Here is a 19922-nt window from a genome sequence, read left to right on the forward strand (position 1 = left end):
ATGTGGATAGAAACATTAAATTACATAAAATGCATTTTGAAAGTCTTTGAATTATTCATATGTAATATTTATTTATATTAATATTTAGCATTGATTGGCTGTTAGCAAGTCCATACAAATAGTTATATTTTCTAGCTCTGGATGCAAAAAGGATCATTACTACTTGGTATCGATTTATTTTGGTCAATACCTTAAAGGTATTGAGTACCGATATCCAGCCCTAATCAGGACAAACTGCTTTTTTTTGCTGCTACAGCTACTTTTAAAACACCATTCATAACAAGCTCTTCAGTATTCCACTAAACATATTTGAACAGTGTGGTGCAAAGAACAATGAAGCCTTTAGGGGCCACAAACACCACTTCAGTTTAAATAAATCCCAACAAATCCTTTGTGAAACTGCAGGTGGATACACTCTATTTTAACACAGGGTGCACATTTCTGTGTGTGTGGGTGTGTGTTGTGTGTTTTCTTTTGGCGATGAAAAAAGTGCAGTGTTCCCTGGCTCATGACTAAGGAAAGAACTGACAAACAGGAGGTGGTTTGAGGTCTGTGAACCAGCGCTCTGCTGAATCACAGTGCTGCCCTCCTCCTTTTTTCCAGAATAAAAATCAGACGGGGCATTCTGGAGCCCTCCGCTGTCCCCACAATGGTCTGGAATGAATCAATCCAGACCAGTCAGAGCATTCCCACGCTGGATGTCAGATGTGGAAACAAGTGGACGCTGCAGCAGTTAATCATTGGAATGACTCTGTGAATGGTTATTAGATTTATTTAAGTCAAAATAATTGATCTGATTACATCAATAAATTAAGTTTCTGCCGCAATGTATGAATAACATTCAAATGTACAGTAGTGAGTATCATCAGACTGTCACTATCAGCGTCTTGTACAGGACGACAAAGGTAACATACTGCTCACTAATAACTAACTGGCATCAAGGACTGAGTCACATCTTTGCACACGGTTGGACAATATGGAGGTCATTTGTGTTTGTCAAAGTGATGACTGCTCCTCTCCAGTGGAGGGCTCTCTTTGAAATTCTTCTCCCTGGCTTGTATCTGTGGCGCGCTGATTCTTATGAATCCCCCTTTGTTCTGTCGCTCGCAAGAAATATGATGGAGAGAAATGCGAGTGTGTGTGGAGCCTCCTTCGTCCAACGCAGACCTAGTGCGCTTCTGTTCCTTCCCCCTGCAGGCCGGCCGGAGAGGACGGCATCTCTGAGATAAAGCGGGATTGTTTTGTTCCCATGATGTGATGGCCAACAAAGCCCCTCAATGAAACTGGCTGCCCCTCTGCAAGCCTACAATCACATTAGATATAGATGATGTCACTCACCGCGCCGGCCCCGGCTACTCCAGGGGGCGATGAGGCCATGAGAGAGGAGTGATGAAGGTGGTGGGGGAGGTGGTCTTTGTTTCACAGTTCATGTGCATCAGCCCTAACCCACCCCCCCCCTTCTTTGCTTTCCCCCAGTGAGGAAACAGGGCTTTGCCCTTTGTTACACATAGGTGGCAGCCTACAGTAGCTGCTGAAGCAATGCTCTCCATGACCGTGGCCAGACACATGAGTGTCAGTGAAGTGTTGCTAACCCAGCAGAGCTACAGGCTATCGCTCTGAGCTGACACAGAGCAGTAGGGGCTTAGCGGACCCACTACCCCCCCACCTCCACCCCAACCCATCATCTGAGAGAAGACAGCGTTCAGACACGAGGCAGGGGATGCGTCAGCACGCCTCAGTCACTGACCGTGAAGCAAAGGGCGACAAGGGACCTTAAAAAAGTTGACGGGCTACATCAATGAAAGGACATTCCTCCATGATGCGGCTGTGGCTTGTCTAGACAGCCAGATAGAGATGTACTACCTGCTGAACACACCACAACTATACTGTTTTCAGCTCAATCCAACTTTAAATAGATACAAATGGTAAAATAAAGAACCACTGGTAAACTAACTTAAGTTTATGCCACTGTACTCTGCATATTGACAACTAATACTTTTGGTGTTTAATCATATTTAACTGATAATACATACTTAATTAATATTTATAAATGCAGGATTTTTATTATTAACTGAGTAGTTTTACATTGTGGTATTACTACTATATAAATGATCTGGATAATGCTCCTGCCACTGGCAACACTAGATAAGATGAACTGGTTATTCATTATAAATCACTTAATCAAGTAAAATATGCATTAGCAAATCTTTGGTTGCTTTTCTCATTTTTATATAATTGTAAACTTAATATATGAATTTTAGTGATTTGAAGACATCACTTTAGGTTTTCCAAAATGACATTATTCATCATTTTTCATAGATTAGAATTATAATGTAAAAACTGTTACAGTATATAACTACATTCCCGTGGTTGTTGTTGAACATGAGACAATATATTCATTATATGTTGTTTTGCCATTTAGATGAAACAATACAATATGTGAAATGTTGTCAGATTGAGTGGGAATGGACAAAGAGAGGAAACTTGGTTAAATCCTCTACGGGTGCAAATCTTTCTGTGGCACATTTAAGAGACAGTCATTGAAAGATGTTACTTTCCACACTCCATCTCACACCTGAAACACACAGCAGCTCATCCATTATTCATATGCGTGGCGAGTGAATGAAAGGGATGTTGCTTTGAGCATCCAGGAGCCATTCCCTACAGTCATACTTTGAGTTACAGAGGAGAAAAAAAAGCCGCGATGCTCATTTTACATAAGACGACAATCTGATGGAGAATTCTTTTTCAATGAGCGCGGCAACAAAGTCGTTTGACAGGCGTTACTTTATTAATGCGCGCTGGCCCCAGCGAGGAGCCAACTCCACAGCACATGCAGGATGTGCCCCAGTTTTAACCACAGCACATGTATGTATGCGTATGTGTGTGTGTGTGTGTGTGTGGGGGTGTGTGACATCAATACGTCAGATGGATACTTTCATCATGTGTTCAGTGAAGAGCTCTGAAGGGGATCAGTTTAAAGTGACAGTGTGAGAGCTGAGGTGAGCAAGAGTGAGGGAGTGTTGCTGAACCTGATGAGCGCTGAGCTCGAGGTGGCGTTAATCTCGCCGTGAAGTGCTACCTGCTGCCGAAGACGGCGGCGGTGGCAGCTGTCGGGTGCTAATTGGCAATCGCAGCCTTATTGGCTCAATAATGCACTTTTTCGCACCTTTCACAGAGTTTTAATCCCCCAGCGAACGACGGTTCAAATTAAAACACTGTTTACTGGCATCCTCTGTCATGACAGGAAGAAAAAGACGCTGCGAATGGAATACAAAATTAAATCTAAAAAGTCTAAAAATAATCAAAAATCAACAGTGAAGGGAAGCTGTGAGGCGATGAAAAAGGAAGCAGATGGAGTTAAGGTGAGAGTGCTGAAAATGTGCAGTGGAGAACAGCCAGGGGCCCCTATACCAGCTAAAACGAATCAATATCCAATTATTACTTCTAATTTGAAAACTTATCATGTTATCTAACTGTTTTGAAGTCAATATTAACCTTCCTAACACCTCTGTACTGGATAAATCAAGCACGTAATGCTTACAGTGGTGAATTCCTCTCTAAAAAAAGAGGATTCTTTCTTTAGATGGACTTAAAACAATGAAACAAAGCGTCAATCTGGGGTTCTGTTGTAACTAATCGATCACATTTGACCTCTTATGGTGTATTCAGCAGGCAGCAAGCTAACTGTTATAGAACTAGTCCATCAGCTGCAGAGCACGTTACCCCTTCCACAACAAGCATGCTCACTTCTAATAAACCACGAGGCTGCAGTTCAAGCTTAATTTGGCTGGTTTGGTGTGATGGAGAATGACTTGCCAGTGTAATTTGAGGCTATTTGCAGAGATGTATGCTAAGAGTCTACTGAAAGAGAGAGGAGATCTATAGACATACATACAGAACACATCACTTAGTGTGGTTTCTCAGCCTGCCTGCTTTCATAGTTGTAAATAATTCCACTTCCCTCCCATTGTGGCAATCCAGAGAGTGGAAGGAAATGACAGGGAAGTGAAGGGACAGGGAACAGAACGAGAGAGAGAGAGAGAGAGAGAGAGAGAGAGAGAGAGAGAGAGAGAGAGAGAGAGAGAGAGAGAGAGAGAAAGATGGAGAGATGAAGGGAGAAAGAGAGAGAGAGAGAGCAGCTGTTAGAGCTCTGCTAGTGCTCCATTCTGATGTGGCCTTTTATGTCTGATTAATAAATGTATTCTATGAGTTTCAAACAGTAGCCTACTGTTGTTCTTGTTATTTATCCTTTCTGAGGTTATTGCATGGTAAAATCAATTCATTTTATTTTAGCCCCCCTCGTCATTTTTAACAGCCCCTTCAGTCACTTCATGTTGGCACTGAGCCTGCTATTCATACACAATGAGAAGTTTCACTTTACAGGGAAAATTTCACCCCTGAACTAATTTTGCAGCCCATGTTTAGTCACCCCAAACAACTAATGAACCAGATCAGACATTAGCTAGAGCTCACTATTTAAGTACCCACCCACTGACTGGTGTGTGGGTGTGTGTGGGTGAGTGTGTGTGTGTGTGTGTGTGTGTGTGTGTGTGTGTGTGTGTGTGTGTGTGTGTGTGTGTGTGTGTGTGTGTGTGTGTGTGTACACCCAATAATCTCAGAACTCACCAAGAATTCAATTTTTTTATGTTATTGTCCTCCAGTCTCTTTGTTTTTTTCTCTCTTTTCTACATATGTTGGCACATAAAGCCTTGGGATAGGAACAACTCTTTTTGTCTGTGCTTCAGTTTGCTCTGTCTCAGGGGATTGCGTCTTTACATTAACTTTATGTGTAATCACGCCGTCTCTAAAATCTACTTTGCATTCTGTATAAACACACTGTTATATGGAAGATTAAAGCAGCTAGAAGCTTGAGGGGAAGCGAACAATATTGTCGAAGTGAACTTTATTGAAAAGTTTGAACTGGTGAATACTGGACACACACTGGTTAGAGGCTGGATAGAGTGTTTCATCAGTGTGTGTGGCTGCAGAAACTAAAGGAGTGTGTGGAGAACCTGGTTAGTGCTGCTTTTGTATTGGTGTCAGTGGGGAGTTTTAGCGCTGCATTGTTTAAAAGCCGGGGGCATTTCCACTCCTGTGAGAGAAAACTGTCAGGGAAAAGCTACGTGTTTTGATGGACGTACCTCTTCAGGAAGGCTAACGACCAAGCCATTCTCCGCCTGGCGAACCAGAGCCTGGAGGAAATACTCGCTGCAGGCGGCCAGCACGGACCGGTGCCCGCGGAACTCCTTTCCCTCCACCAGGACAGTCACATCGCACAGGATATCCTGCTTCCGCTGGTCGTTGAGGCAGAGGAGGATATTGGTACAATGAACCGTCGACTCATACACATACATGGGGGCTTCAGGCTTCTCATCCACGGACATTCCGCTCACGCCCTGGAAATAGAAGCACAACAGAGGGGGGTCAGCTTTCAGCCGAGCCCAGCGAGCGCATACCGCAGGGCTGACATCAGCCCCGGCGCCCTGCTGCAGCCAGCTCCATGATTCAACACATACAAGCTTGACTGACTACTCTCTGCTTCACGTGCTCACCCTCCCTTTAACATTTAAAACTCAGCATAATGTCGCCCTTGCTCAGTGTGTGGACACATAGAAAAGTATACACACAAATCACTGAGAGCACTGAGAGTTTTTCAAAGCAGTACAAACACACAAATCACATGCACAAACAAACCCGGGGAGATTACATCATCCAATAAAAACACACAGAATAAAAAACACATTTTATTGAAAAGCCAGTTTCAGTGGGATTAAAGCGAGACAAGTGAGCTCAGAGCAAAGCGCGCTGTGGTTCGTGCTCCAGACGTCCACATGTGTTTGTAATCTTAGGAGGACTCACTGTAAAGGTATGCTGAGCAGCCTGGACACACTCAGCAAGAGAACATCAGCTGAAGGAGGGTGGGGGGGGGGGGGACAGTATAAGTACAAGAGCAGCCTCTTCACAAAAAATAAGCACCATCATGACAGCAGTGATTCATTTTTTCAGGCGTGGAAATGAAAGAAATACTGGATATTTACACAACAGAAAGAAAAATTGAAAAACTGGCTTTTATAAGCTTTATCAGGCCATCTCTACAATATGTACACAGTCTTAACTCTGTTTTAACACGGCTGGAATAACCTGCTTAGGTGGCAAAAATGAGATGGGGGACCTCCAACTAATTTACTCAGAAACAAAGTAAATATTAAAGGTATGAAGGACAGGACCTACTTTAACCCTCCTGTTGTCTCTGAGCCTTGCATTTAAAAGATAAAGTGTGTATAAATGAGTCATATCAAATCAAAGAGTCCCACTTCCATCACAAAAACACAAACCCCAAGAAGTTCAGCTCTGGGAACAGAACAGCACGTGGCTGTGATTTTTTCCTGCCAAACGTTCCATTCCTCTCACCCTGTGATGACAGACGCAGAGCAATCTTCCCTCAGAGAACCAACCAGACACATATACACAAACACACATACACACACATGCACAACTTTCTCAAAGAGCCTTTATATTAGATGATACTCTGTGCCAAGATGCCTGTCTCTGCTATATGTGGGCTTGTGGTTGAAAAGTTTAAAATGAACCCTACCACTCTGTGTCGTCAAGTGGCACAACAGCACACGCTGATTCTATCCAGTCGACAGCATTACATTCACTGTTCTGTAGCTGTGAAGGAGTGAAGAAGGGAGAGTAGGAGAGTAGGATTCTGACCTTGAATTAATTTGTGCTATTTCACTGAATGAAATTACGTTTTCTGTCAAAACTAATGCCTTGACATGAGGTGACTTTGTCCTTTTGTCCCAGTTTTACACTGCTCCAAATTAGATTTCCCAGGGAAAGTTCCTATCAGTGTGTTTTTGGCCACCGAGCTATCAGAGAAATTCAGAGGTTAGAAAATGTGATTATATAGAGAAAATGTCCTCATTCTCGTTGAAATTGTTCTAATTCAATGTATGCTCATTATAACTGGACAGAAAATAATCTGCAGTGCTGAGAGTTTTAATGTGATGTGACTTGGGTAACTTAACATATAAGTGACAGCTCGTGGGTCACTTTTCAGAAGGTTTATCTATTTTATTTTTTTTGGTAAATAATGTGGTAAAAAAAAGATTACAACATAACTTCCTATTGTCCAAATCACAAAGGAAGTTCTCAGTGACTCACACTTTTCTGTATGAAAAATGCTTAGCAAGAGGAGAAGTGTTACTGAAAATGAGGAATCATAGCTAACATCCTTTAGGTAAATAAAGACTCTAAAAGTCAGCACACACATTACTAGCACCACATATTTGGTGGCTGCCATAGCAATCGTTTTCCTGAATCTGATGACATCCTCACACACTCGAAGCTTCAAGAAAAGGTGGTGTGTGTGTGTGGAATGGTGCAAGTGTTGCTACTAAGTGTGAAAATGGTGACTGGCAGGCGTCTTCAACTTGCAAATGGTACCAGCTTCCATCTCGTGAAAATAGAAACCGGTCGTCATGCAAATAGAAAGGGACGGGGTGGAAATGCAGTGAAGGAGAGCCTTTAACACTTAGTCAGGCAATCAAGCTGGTTGACAACTGCCAAAATAATAAATACAGTTGCTGAACGGAATCATTAGATATTGGCATCTGTTTGTTTTCCATGTGCCACATGGCAATCATGAGCTGTACACAGATCCAGCCTTTTCAAAAACCTGCATCGAGTGTTTCTGCCACTGCTGTTCTTTTGTTCTTCATCAGGATATATATGATATTGTCTGAGGCTTGTAAAGGAAAAGGTGGTTCCCCTGAAACAGATGCAGCAGTCAGATAAATGGTAGAGAGCTTGTAAAGGACCAGGGGGAAATCTCTGACCTAACTCAAATGTTCGAAAATGTGTTGCAAAAGTATAGAAAATCAGAGAGTAACTGGTAGCTGCATTTACATTACAATCTGTTGTCCATAGAGTGGATTGTGAAAGGTTTAAAATGTGAAATGTCATCATCTCTGACCATTTCCACAAAATCACATCTACTTCTCACTAACTTTAATAATTATAAATTCTATTCAAAAATGAAGTTGACAGTTCTAAATCAGACTGAATCCAGAACACAACTGTAGAAAATCACATTTCTTGATTGTAGTAACTCACAAGCTACTGCAGCTACATACATTTCACTCTTCTGATCTCATCTCTCTATGAAACAAAGAACTCTCTATCTGTATGTCTGTATGTATGTCCTCCACATATCTCTGGAACCGTTCATCCGACTGACTCCACACTTGCAAGGTATGCGGCAATTGACCCAAAGGAGTGCAGTGTTGAATTTGTTCAAATCTGGATATGCGACGTGCACAAAATGATTAAACTATGAATAAGCGAGACATTAGCAAGCTGCTCTACTCTGCAGTATTGGGACAGGGCCTCAGTGGCAGAGAGCCATGGTGAGGAGAGCCAGTGGTGGATAGCTTTCTCTGAAAGAGAGAGAAAGTCTGTGAATGACAATAAATATATACAATATTATTTTTCTGATTGTTTCAGCGAGCCTAAATAACCAAACTCAACAGTTAAATATGGAAACAAACTCTTAGTATGACTTTTGTCCACTGCATTTCTCCTTGCAGAAGTAAATACAACGATCAACAAGACAAATCTGTGTGGTGACTGCTGTGTTTCAAGCATGGCAGCTGAGGAACTATATATATATATAGAGAGAGATGTATATGTGAACATATATAGAGAGAGAGAGGGAGTGAGAGCACGGCAGAGTGAAGACAGGGAACCAACAGAAAGCCTGTGAATGAGATAAATGACTGACCAATCATTGGTCTGCAGGGCTTTCACATCACTTTTTAGTATCAGGCCAGCTCAAGAAAAGCTTTTTCACATGGCGTGCTCTAAAAACAGAAAAGTAGACACCGAAAACACCACTTTTAATCAAGAATGAACAGACTCATAGGCTACTTCCCACGGGTAATTCAAAATCAGTACGTCTCATATAGGCACAAATCTTATGAAGAAATGCACCCGCTCAAATGATCCCGACTGAAGCCACACACAATAAATGATCTAAGTGTCCAATTTTTATTTTTATTCAAAATCTCGTCTGTATTTTATTTTGGAACGCAGCCCTCATTATAATTGAAACGAGGAAAGATTCACTATGACAGTATCTAACATCTGTGTGTAATAGAATGTCAGTTTCTGTCACGTCGTTGGCGTATATACTTATTCACTTCACATTCTTATTTTAGATTCTCATACCATATTCTTAAAATGCTGCTGTAAATCTGAGACACTTCTAACCACATTTGGATTTTCGGTTTATCTTTTCAGTTATTTACTCCCATACTTGGTATTGCTTGAGATTTCTGTTAAGTTGATTAAAACAACTTTTTTTTAGCATTGTATTCCTCTAGCAGATGTAATCAATTGTGCTACCGGCTATCTCAGTCCATCTGACATTAGTTACTCATAGGGAAGCTTTATGCTTTATAACAGGTACATTTAAGTGTCTATATACTTAAAGTTATATTAAACTCAAAGACTATTAGGTGCTTCTAGGTGCTACAAGGGATAAAGTTGATGTTTCAGCACATCTGCTGCACTTAAAATGACATCTGTTGCAGGTAAATGCGTAGTGAACCTAAACCACAACAGGGGAGGTGAAAATTGTGGGCAGACTGAAGCTGCACTGAGTCGCCAATTCCTTTAAGTCTATCCACATCTGGTCATTTGTAGAGTCATCTCTTTACCTGTCACATAGCTGTAGTAATGATTTCACTAGAGCAGTCTAACACTACAACACACGGTCTTGTGTAGGGGGCTGTTTTGGAACATCTACGTCAGTCCAGACTTCTCCTGTGGTTCTGGCTCGTCCGACCGTTGTATAGTTTGCTTATTTCCACCAAAACATTTCTCAGTTGGCTTCCGAGGATAATGACCTGTCTTCCAAGAATAATGTTTCCAGATGCGGTTGCGAGGTTCAGAGCAATCCAAACATGCTATTTCTACCCTGGAATGCGCGTTCGCTTCACTTGGACTTCGAGATGGTTTGTTACAGTGGGAGGAAAATGCAAGGATGACACAAACACAACGCACATACACAAACAGCGCGAGTATATTCATACACACGCGCACGTACACGCAGACACATACCCAGACATACACACACCGCAAAATAGCAGGTTGTGGCAGAATTCTGATTAGAACTGCTGATGGATGCAAAAGATTTCTTTTTTCTCTCTCTTTTTTTTTTTTAACTTCCAGGGTCAGTTGTTGACGGCACACTAATACGTGCGCCGCCATCCTTCTCGGTGAGTTTCCTAACATATCTGTGTAGATCAAAAGTGCGGCATGATGGTGATGAGTACGCTCTGGCGGCGGTCAGGGCTGGATGCACGGTTTACCGCTGGCTGCTCCTGGAGTGAGCCTGCTGATGTAAGGCTGAAGCTGATGAAGACTAATGTGGTTAGAGACCTGTTAGCTCTGCACTCCACATTAATGCAATTATACTCCTAAATGTACACGCTGCCGTACTGTACTGTACTGGACTGAAGGTGTATTAAAAGGGCTTTTTACACAGAATGTTCACCTGTCACTGTGTGAATGGAATGTAGGTACTGACTGTGCCTGCTGTTGCCTGAACATTGTCCTTGGTAAGATAAATGACTTACCAACAGCACTATAGCACTGCTACTGAAGGGCGTTACAGTGTAGTCACAAGTACTGCTGAACAAAACTGTCCAAATGTAGTCTTACTTAAAGGAATAGATCATCATTTTAGTAAATATTCTTTCTTTCTGAGAGAGAAATGAGAGAATGAATATTAGTTTCATGCCTGTGTGTTAGCCAAGCTTAGCTTAAAGACTAGAAGCAGAGGGAAACTGCTCGCTTAACACTCCAAAGTTCAACATTACACCTACTAACATCTCTAAAGTTCACGCATTTCACACTCTTTTAATCTGTATACAAACCAAAATGTAAAAAACAATGTGTGGTTTTGGGGGAATTATCAGGGAGTTATTGTTCATGCTATGCAAGCCTAACTGCCTCCTACTCTGTACTTAACACCGTCTCTGAAAGAAGGCGTATGGCTACATTTCCCAAACTGTTGACCTATTCCTTTAATAAGGCTAATTTATAATGTCTTCTTGGTCAACTGATATTCTTGAACTCAGCAAAGCTGCAGCAAACTGTAAAAAAACTGTGAAAAATACCGTTCAAAATTTCCCCAAATGCAGAGAAATGTTCTGACCTTTTGTTTTTTGCTTGACATATGCCCTTCAAGCTGTGAGAAGTTAACAGATACAAAGACAACTTCCTAAGATCCTAATATACATGTTTCTATAGTCTTCTACTGTTGCATTGTTTCTTCTGCTCCACACGACAAACTGCTTTCCTCTTTTTCATCAGTTATCAGCAGATCACAGGTGTCTGATAAATACAGTGGAAACAGAGTTACGCTTGGCAGGGGGGCAGAACAGATAACTACAACTCTTCCTTATTTTTTCATGTTTATTATATGAGAAAAAAAAAACTATGACTCGGAGAAACTCTAACCGATCAAAACCGAACAAACAAACAAATAAAAAAAGAACACTAGATATCATTTTAACTGATTTTGGTGGAAATGCACCCACAAATGAGTATTTACAAGAAGAAAAATCTCATCTAAGTAGCTAATCAGTGACTATGACAGGACCAGCAGTAGGGTGTTTGAGTCAGCGTTGGCTCGGGTGGATCATATGACGTGGTCTGGGTTCGGGGGCTTTAAGTAGAAGGGGTGGGGAGGGTAGGGTTGGGTGCTGATGTGTGACAGTGTGTCATAATGTGCTCTGTAATGTGTGTCCCCTCTGCTGGGTCTCAGCAGAATAAAGTGCAGGGTGTGTGGAAGGAAGGAAAGGGAGGCAGTGCTGTGGCTCATGACGGAATGAAATATAGAAATAAGTGAGTGATGAACTGAGCCACAGTGGCACAGCTAATATCATACTAAAAAACAAACAAAAACTTCTCTATGTGGATCAACAGTACAAACATGAGCAAAGAAGCATTTTACCGTAGCTTTTATCTGCTTTTTCTTGTCTTTCTACTTCCCCTTAAAGCAAAAAGACAAAAGAAGACAGTAAGAATAGAATCAGACTCAAAGTTCACTGTATTTAAGTTGTAGGATGTTATGACCAATCACGCTGTTCCACTGAGTCAGTGGTCAGATGACTCAAGACAGACTCAGTTAACAGTTTCAGGATGCATTCACATTCTTGAATTCATTCATGAACAACCTTTGATATTAAAGCATGAAGGAGAAACACAATCATAAGGGAAAAATGAAAGTAATTTCTTTGTGGTTGACAATTTGTTCTCCACTAAAGGTCCAAAAATGACTTGCTTACAAAAATAAGTCACAAGCTGTCAATAATCTCCAGTCATCTATCAGTCTCTCTCGGTTGCTATGCAACTGAGAGAGGTTCACATCTCCAGTAACTTACATTTACCTAAATCTTCCATTACAGTTGAGTCAACATGGCCTGCTGATGAATGCTGTGCAATACAGTCGAAAGCGCTGCAACAAGCATGGGAATGGACATCATTTCCATCACTTCTGATAACCTCCTACTCACCAATGGGAACACAGTGACATGACAACAACAAAGTCAAAAAAAGACTTATTTTATCCGGAGGTAAAAACTGCAGGTGAGCACAAACGATGTATTGCTGATAGTCATTGCACAAGAAAAGTGTGCGTGCACAGCCTTGATAAGTGTGGTAAGTAGGTCAATGTTGGAGGAGGAAGTGGGTTTGTAAACCGTGATGGATGTTTACAACAGCAGTCGAGGTGACAGTTCTGCTGTTCACCTTTGTTTTCTCTCTGGAATAAGTGTGGTCCGATCATGCGACCGCTCGTTTTTTGTTGCCCTGTCGGAAATCTAGACAATTACAGTGATGATACATTATCATTACTGATTGGACAGCTGGCTAAAACTGTAATACATTGCAATGATCCTTTTATAAAGAGTAGTAAGAGTTCAATTTTGTTTTTATTTCAGAATAAAACATTATCTTGCTTTATATTTGCATCACTCTTTGATATCCCACATATTTCTTGACATTAGTGCATCAAACAGGGATCAGAGTGGAGCAGAATGACTTGGTGGAAATAACAGTCAGGAGGTCTGACTCACAGTTTATTTACTAGCATTGGGCAATAATCTGAACATCTCTTGAGTGATTGGAATGACTTTGACCCACGGAACATCTACACATGTGGTAAGATTGTGACAAAATACAAAGTGCATGCTGTGGCTCCTTGTTATAAACAAGGTTAGTCTCAACTTCTGCTGCTCCGGTCTAATAACATTATCCACTGAGCCAGTGCAGTCAGAGGGAGACAACATGAACACTGTGTCACTGTGCACAATTACGGGGGAGGACTCCTGCCAGATGACTGTAATTACACTGAGGATGAACATGGTTTTAATTGGAATTATCAAATTAGGCTACAACGATGAATGCCCTTGGAGCTGCGCAAGGCGACAAATGTCAACATGGGATGGTGATGAGGATGATGGGAGGTAAATGGAAAAGCTCTAATCCGGAGTGTATGTCGCCATGTGAATGTTCAAGTGAAAATCACCTACACGTCTGCTGCATGTCAGTGTTTGCGAGCAGGAGCCTTTTCATGCATACTAACATGCAGTGTCTGTGAATACAACATGCAGAGTATTTTTTTAGAGGGGTTTCATTTCCTCAAATTATACTATCTGCTTCCCCATATTGTCTGATTATGTTTGTGGTAGTGTTGGTCAGAGTGATGGTCCATATTTTTACCAGCATGTATGAAAGTCTGTAATAGTTTGGTCCAAATCAAATATTGCTATATTGCTATGAAATATCGTTGGTCACCAGAGGATTTTTCCTAATCATTTTGATGACACCCCCTCTCATTAAGACAAGACCAACACTTACCTCCATGATAAGGTTATCTCAAAAGCTAATGTCTGCATGTCTAATTAATTTAATCTAATATCTAAAAGGCACATTGCTGTGACATTTATGGAGCACATCCAAGGGGATGAACCTTATTGATTTTAAAGGGGGTCTCTGGTTATTTATTATCACACTTCCATAAAATTGAGGGATTCAGAGGCTGCCAGATTTAGATTTTTAGTCCCCTCGTAGAATTCTGCTACTGACCATGAACTCAATGGGTCTAGAGCTTCAGGGTTTGGTCTGGTTCCTTTTTGTGTATTCTCAAATATATTTAGAAATTTCTCCTCAAGCGTTCTATATGTGTCATACGATGCATGTAGATACACAATTCCCAATGGGAAGAGGGAAAGTCTAGTCATATGACAGTAAGGTGTTGCCTGGTGAGCTAATGGTCAGTAAATGATGGGTGTGGGTCCAAAAGTTGGCAGTAGCAGTGCGGTTCATTCGAGTTGAGTCTTAAGGGGGTACTGTAGGACTTTAGTGCTTCCATATAGCTGGAAGAAAGGTTAAACGTGAAGCAGCAGGCGCCAAGGTATCCTGATTTTAAGTCTGTAGCATAGGTCAAACTGTAGAAACACTGGATCCTACAGTTCTCATAACGGTTGGGGGTTGATCAGTACTAATTTCTTGGAGTTGTTCTGACTTGCTGTGTATGAAGTACATTTAAAAAAAATAGATTTGAAATTCATGAAAACATTCATTTTACAAGGTTGAATAACACTTCAGTTCATATTTAAGACAGAATCTTGAAATATGTCCATATCTACACATACAGCACACCACACTTTTAATGCACCATATGTGCTGTGCTTTAATATGTATCAAAAGGTGGTGCTAATCATACCCTGGGTGGCGCTTCTCTGCCGGACAAACTGCAGAGATCATCAGAAATGTGTTAATGGTTCATTACCAGCGTCAAATGGGGATACCAGGCACAGGGCTTGATTAAACAGGGATGTCTCTATTTGGACGTTTATAGAAAATGTTAATGGCATGGAGAATGGACTCAGACCTGACTCCTAACCTGCTTCAAATGTCTCCCTTACGTAATTACACATCCCTCTATGTTTCTTTCATTCATTTATTGCAAACTCCAGCTGTTATAAGACTTGGGTCTCCATGTCGTAAGATGGTTAATATACTTGTAATGAGTTAAATTATCCAGAAATAAGCATTATTGGTCATGTAAAAACTCTATCTTTAACTCTGATCCGAGGTTTTCACTTAACTAATGATCTTTATTACTGTTATGTTGTAACTTCAGGGGGATTACGTGTTTGTCTGTGGCGTGACTCAACTCGACTCTGACCCTTGTGGCTTATGAAACCATTGCAAAACCAATTGCATACCATTAAACATGCACTGTCATCAAGACTAAAAACGAGAATGTTTTTCTTAGTTCCTGAAAAAAAATGACATTTTCTAAGAAGCAAATGTTGCCACAGACAGAGTGTGCTGCTCAGGCTCTATCATACTGTATAACTAAACAACAGTATTGTTCCAGCGAAAACACTTCCACCTTGCTGCCAGCATTCAAACAACACTGTAAAATCATGAATGAATGACATATCCCTGCAAACTGTAACCTACAATTAACTAAAGTAGCTTGAAACACAGAAAAAAAAGATCTAATTTGGCAGTGGGGTGAGATTCTTTCATGTTTTTTGACGTCAGTGTTCCTCACAGCATGAAGAGAGAGTGATGAATGTTAAGGCTCATTGAAATAAAGAACATCCTGTGTTCAGCGTCAAAACAAGCAACAGAACATCATCCATGAAGTAAATTCCTCCATTTAAGATTGCAACATGAGATTAAAGCCTCGACAAGTTGATGGGAGCAGCTTTTGTTTTTTTGGGGCTTTCCGCTCTGACCGTAGAGAAAGCCTGTTAACATCCATGGAAGAGGCTCCTCATTCTCCACACTGCTGATTGGGTAAACATCCTTTCAGAAGGTCGCCGGGTTGCTGATATTGATCCTGAGATAATATATGCAAAGACAGCCACGTCTGAGACATGCTGCTGATGCTCTACTGATTACACGCTGGACAATGTGGAAGCATAATGAGAGTTTTTTCTTTGCCACGTTTCGTCACGCTGACTCAGATTAAATCATTTCTCATGCGTAATAAATCACAGAACATTTACACTGATTCATACTCAAAATAAACAGACAGTGTGAAAGCAAAAGAGCAGGTCCGATGTGACAGGTAGAGTCAAGTTTTTTACAACAGAGGGCATTGTAGAAAGTTCAAGGTAAAATCTGACATGAAGGACAAAGAGTCATCTCAGGCTATGGTTGGAGTCATTATGCTCGAGTCCATCTACACATGGATCAAGTGCTTTTCACTCCAGATAGAAATCAATACTGTCTCCCTACGCTTTGATTGGAGCACACAGGAAAAGACAGCACAGCATCAATTCCTGAAAAATAATGCTCGACCTGGACGATGTGATCATGTGTTCCAGCTTCACTCCAGCAATGATGTTCTGGTTCTACTTTACATTCCTGACCCACTCTGAGAGTCCTTTCATATCATGTGATGTCTCAACAGCTCTGAGGTCCAGTGTGGTCAGGTGAATGGGGGTAACCCAGGTTAGGCTGAGCCCATCAGACCATCTTGCGGTGCTCCTCCCGCTGACAGTGATGAATACCCTGCCTGCTGAGCAGTTACGGCCACGAATGCACTTCGGAGCACTGCACAAACCTGCTTCTATCTGCAATCGGCCTAATTAACACCAGAGCTACTTCATCTCCCTGTGATGGAAAGGTCCAGGCAGTGACCTCAACCGCATGAATCAATACTCAAACCACTGCTGAGATTTACCTTTTAAAGAAACAATTAGTGTGGAGCACAAACTGCATGGAAACCATCAAAGACAGCTGGATTACACACTAAGAAACTAATTATCTGTGCAACCGCAATCTGCATTCAAAATGCTCTCATGGCTTATATCTTTGACATCTGCAAAATATCATGAGAGGAGGGTGAAAGTGAAAAATCTCAGTTATGTTTCTATTCATGTGATCAACAACAAATAATATGTAAAGAGCTGAATGTCAGAGGACTCATGGCTGGGTTTTTGAGGCCAACTGTCGTATGGTGTTGGGCTCTGGTCCCAGTCGGTTTATAACTTGCTAAACTTGTTGCATTTTCCCTTTGGTTCAGCTTCTTTAAAGCAAATCAAAATGCATCACTAAAAGGTCAAATGAGAACCCCCGTTGGTCCTGAAGAAGCTCCCGTCTGCCCAAATACCAACATAGTAATGTACTTCATCGGACCTTCATTCAAAAAAATGTTGATTCCACACATCTGCAGAGTCAAACTTGTAGAGGTACGCCATGTAGTCGGGTCAGATCGAGGTCGGATCACATTCCCACCACAGATGAACCGCTCAGAATTTGTTTGTGAGCAGACCAATACCACATCCTCTAAAGGGTCTTGCGGTTGATTTGGTCCACCCCTTGAGTACAACTGCTGTGTTCAGATCAGCCCAAAACTAATTGTACCAAAAGTAAATAAAATGAACCAGAGTCTGAAAGCCAGATTTGAAAAGACTTCAAAGCTTTCAATCAATCACTGCACCAATACTCGAGAGGCTATTAATAGACATATCTTGCTGACTAATCGTTCTTGAAAGACCGTCTGATTTCGAAGAAGAAGAATCAACAAAGAACAACAGGAGGATCTGTGGTTTGCCAAGCGCCCGTATCCATCTTACATAAGCAAAGACATGCAATCAAGTAATCATTAGTATAGCTGCAACCTGTTTCAATTTGGTTACCTGTTGCACGGGCCTAGAGTTGACTTTAATTTCTCAAAAAAAAATCTTTGCCTTCTATTAAAAAGTCAAAGAAATGTATTGACAAGAAGCCTGGAAAGCGTGAGCAGCGAGTGTATGTATGTTTGGCATTACCTCAGAAAGGCATCAGCACAGATCCAGTCATCTTGTTATTCCAGTCTTTGCTCTGACAACTTGTAATGTCTCTCACTGTATGTTACCGACTGCATCTGAGCCTATCAGTGTCTGTGGGAGGGTGAGTATGACTGAGCAAGTGAGGTATGTGTGAGTGTACGTGTGTGTGTGTGTGTGTGTGTGTGTGTGTGTGTGTGTGTGTGTGTGTGTGTGTGTGTGTGTGTGTGTGTGTGTGTGTGTGTGTGTGTGTGTGTGTGTGTGTGTGTGTGTGTGTGTGTGTGTGATAGTTGTGTATGTGTTTGTGTGATGGCATGCCAGAGTATTTTTGGGCCCTGCCTGCTTAAATGCAGCTTGCATGAATCATGACTTCCCACATAGTAGGTCAGTGAGTGGGGTGAGTCATATTGCTGTCTTATATGGTAACACGCTGCACATGTGATAGAAACACTGGGTTATCTATAGACCGGCCTCGCTGTTTCAAATGTCTGAAAGCTGCTGCTGCTCTGTCTCGGTTCCGTCTCGGTTATTGAGATGATATTAGACCACGTTTGTCTTCAGTTTTAATCTCTTTTTCTTCTTTTTTTTTCTGACATGCCTGAGAACAAATATGTGTGACATTTGTGTTTAGAAAGTGTGACTCAACATGACTCACACCCAATTTGACACATCTTTCAACCTTAAATGTAAAATACCGCACGCCATACATTACAGCACAGGACTCACCACAAAACAACAATATATGTACAGTCTTTGACACCATATAGAAAGTATAGCATATTGATAATTGCGTTTCCTACCTCATGCTCGACTTGTGCGCTGACAGTAAAAAAAGGTACACCTGCACGTCTTCCTGTGCGATTGGCTGAATCATCGAGGAAACGAGTTTGCAGACACCTCAGTTTGCAAAGTGCAGAAAAAAGCATGGAAGTGAAAATAAATGATCGCTGCCAGAGAGGGGGAAAGTGGCCTTTGAGGGACTGGATTAGGATATGTGGAGTATTTTCCGGTAGCAGCTCCACCATCACAGCCAGAGAAGGAGCAGATCTTGTGCTAATTAGGCCCAGTGATTGGCAGGCCGAGGGGCTGCTTGGATGAGCGTGCCCGAGACTGGATTATGTGCTGCATTATTAATGGGGCCCGGTGGAAGCGGACGGAAGAGTTAAGTGGGGGGGGGTGCTTTATTTGAAGCAATAAATTCAGCGCATGCATGAAGTTGACAAAAATTCAACTGTCAGTTTTGACAAAAAAGCTCACGCTCGCAGCACTCATGGAAAAAAGGCAAGTGGAAAGTCTCCCCACAGGAAAGAGTTGACACAGAGGCATCGCCCACGTCAAAACCTTCAAAAGCCACGTCTGTATGCGTGTAAGTGTGTGTGGGTGTGTGTGCAAAGCCAACAGAGTGCGTGTGTGTGCGCGTGTGTATATATATATATGTGTGTGTGTGTGTGTGTGTGGGCTGCAGGGTACAAGTCTGTTGATATGGCAAAGAAAAGCAGTTTTACACAATCTGCTGTAACGTTAAAACCCGAGCAATGGTATAAATATCCAGCTGAGATCAAAAGGACGGAGAAGCCAAGCTGTGAGGAAGATGAAAGACAACATCTACTGATGTGACTGATGGTAATACAGCCTCAACCGGCGCAAAGATGCAACCAACATGTTTGAAAAAAATTCGGGGTGGATGGAGCTGGACGCCACGCTGATGCTTTCTCACATCAGATCCTTTCTTTAGATTAGTTTTTTGTGTGCTGTTCTCACGTCTTGTTTTAAGTTGTAAATGCTGTGAAAGACCACACGCAGCACCGGGAGTCTGTGACAATTCATCCCCTTCAAACTGTCTTCCAAGCATTAAAAAACAAGCTGGTGTGGTAATGCACTTTGGTCTTGTTTTCTTCCTGCGAAAAGTCTAGGAAAACAACTTCACACACACACACACACACGCGCACACACACACACACACACATCTCATTCATGCTGGACAATAACTACAGCATGTCACCTCCTGACTGCACACTCATCAGTTGGGGGACTGTAAAAAAGACAAAG

The 19922-nt window shown here is 41.7% G+C and overlaps 1 protein-coding gene across 2 annotated transcripts in view; it reads right to left on the reverse strand.

Annotated features, from left to right (window-relative positions):
- bach2b (BTB and CNC homology 1, basic leucine zipper transcription factor 2b) overlaps nucleotides 1-19922 on the reverse strand; it is a 97360-nt gene that overhangs the window by 25397 nt on the left and 52041 nt on the right. For both annotated transcript variants that reach the window (XM_062437841.1, XM_062437840.1), the window contains one exon: nucleotides 5145-5399. In XM_062437841.1, the coding sequence (XP_062293825.1) occupies nucleotides 5145-5387 (243 nt within the window). In that variant the 5' untranslated portion in view covers nucleotides 5388-5399. The remainder of the gene's footprint in view (nucleotides 1-5144; nucleotides 5400-19922) is intronic.

The sequence above is a fragment of the Scomber scombrus genome, chromosome 17 (genome assembly GCF_963691925.1).
Source record: "Scomber scombrus chromosome 17, fScoSco1.1, whole genome shotgun sequence".
NCBI lineage: Eukaryota > Metazoa > Chordata > Actinopteri > Scombriformes > Scombridae > Scomber > Scomber scombrus.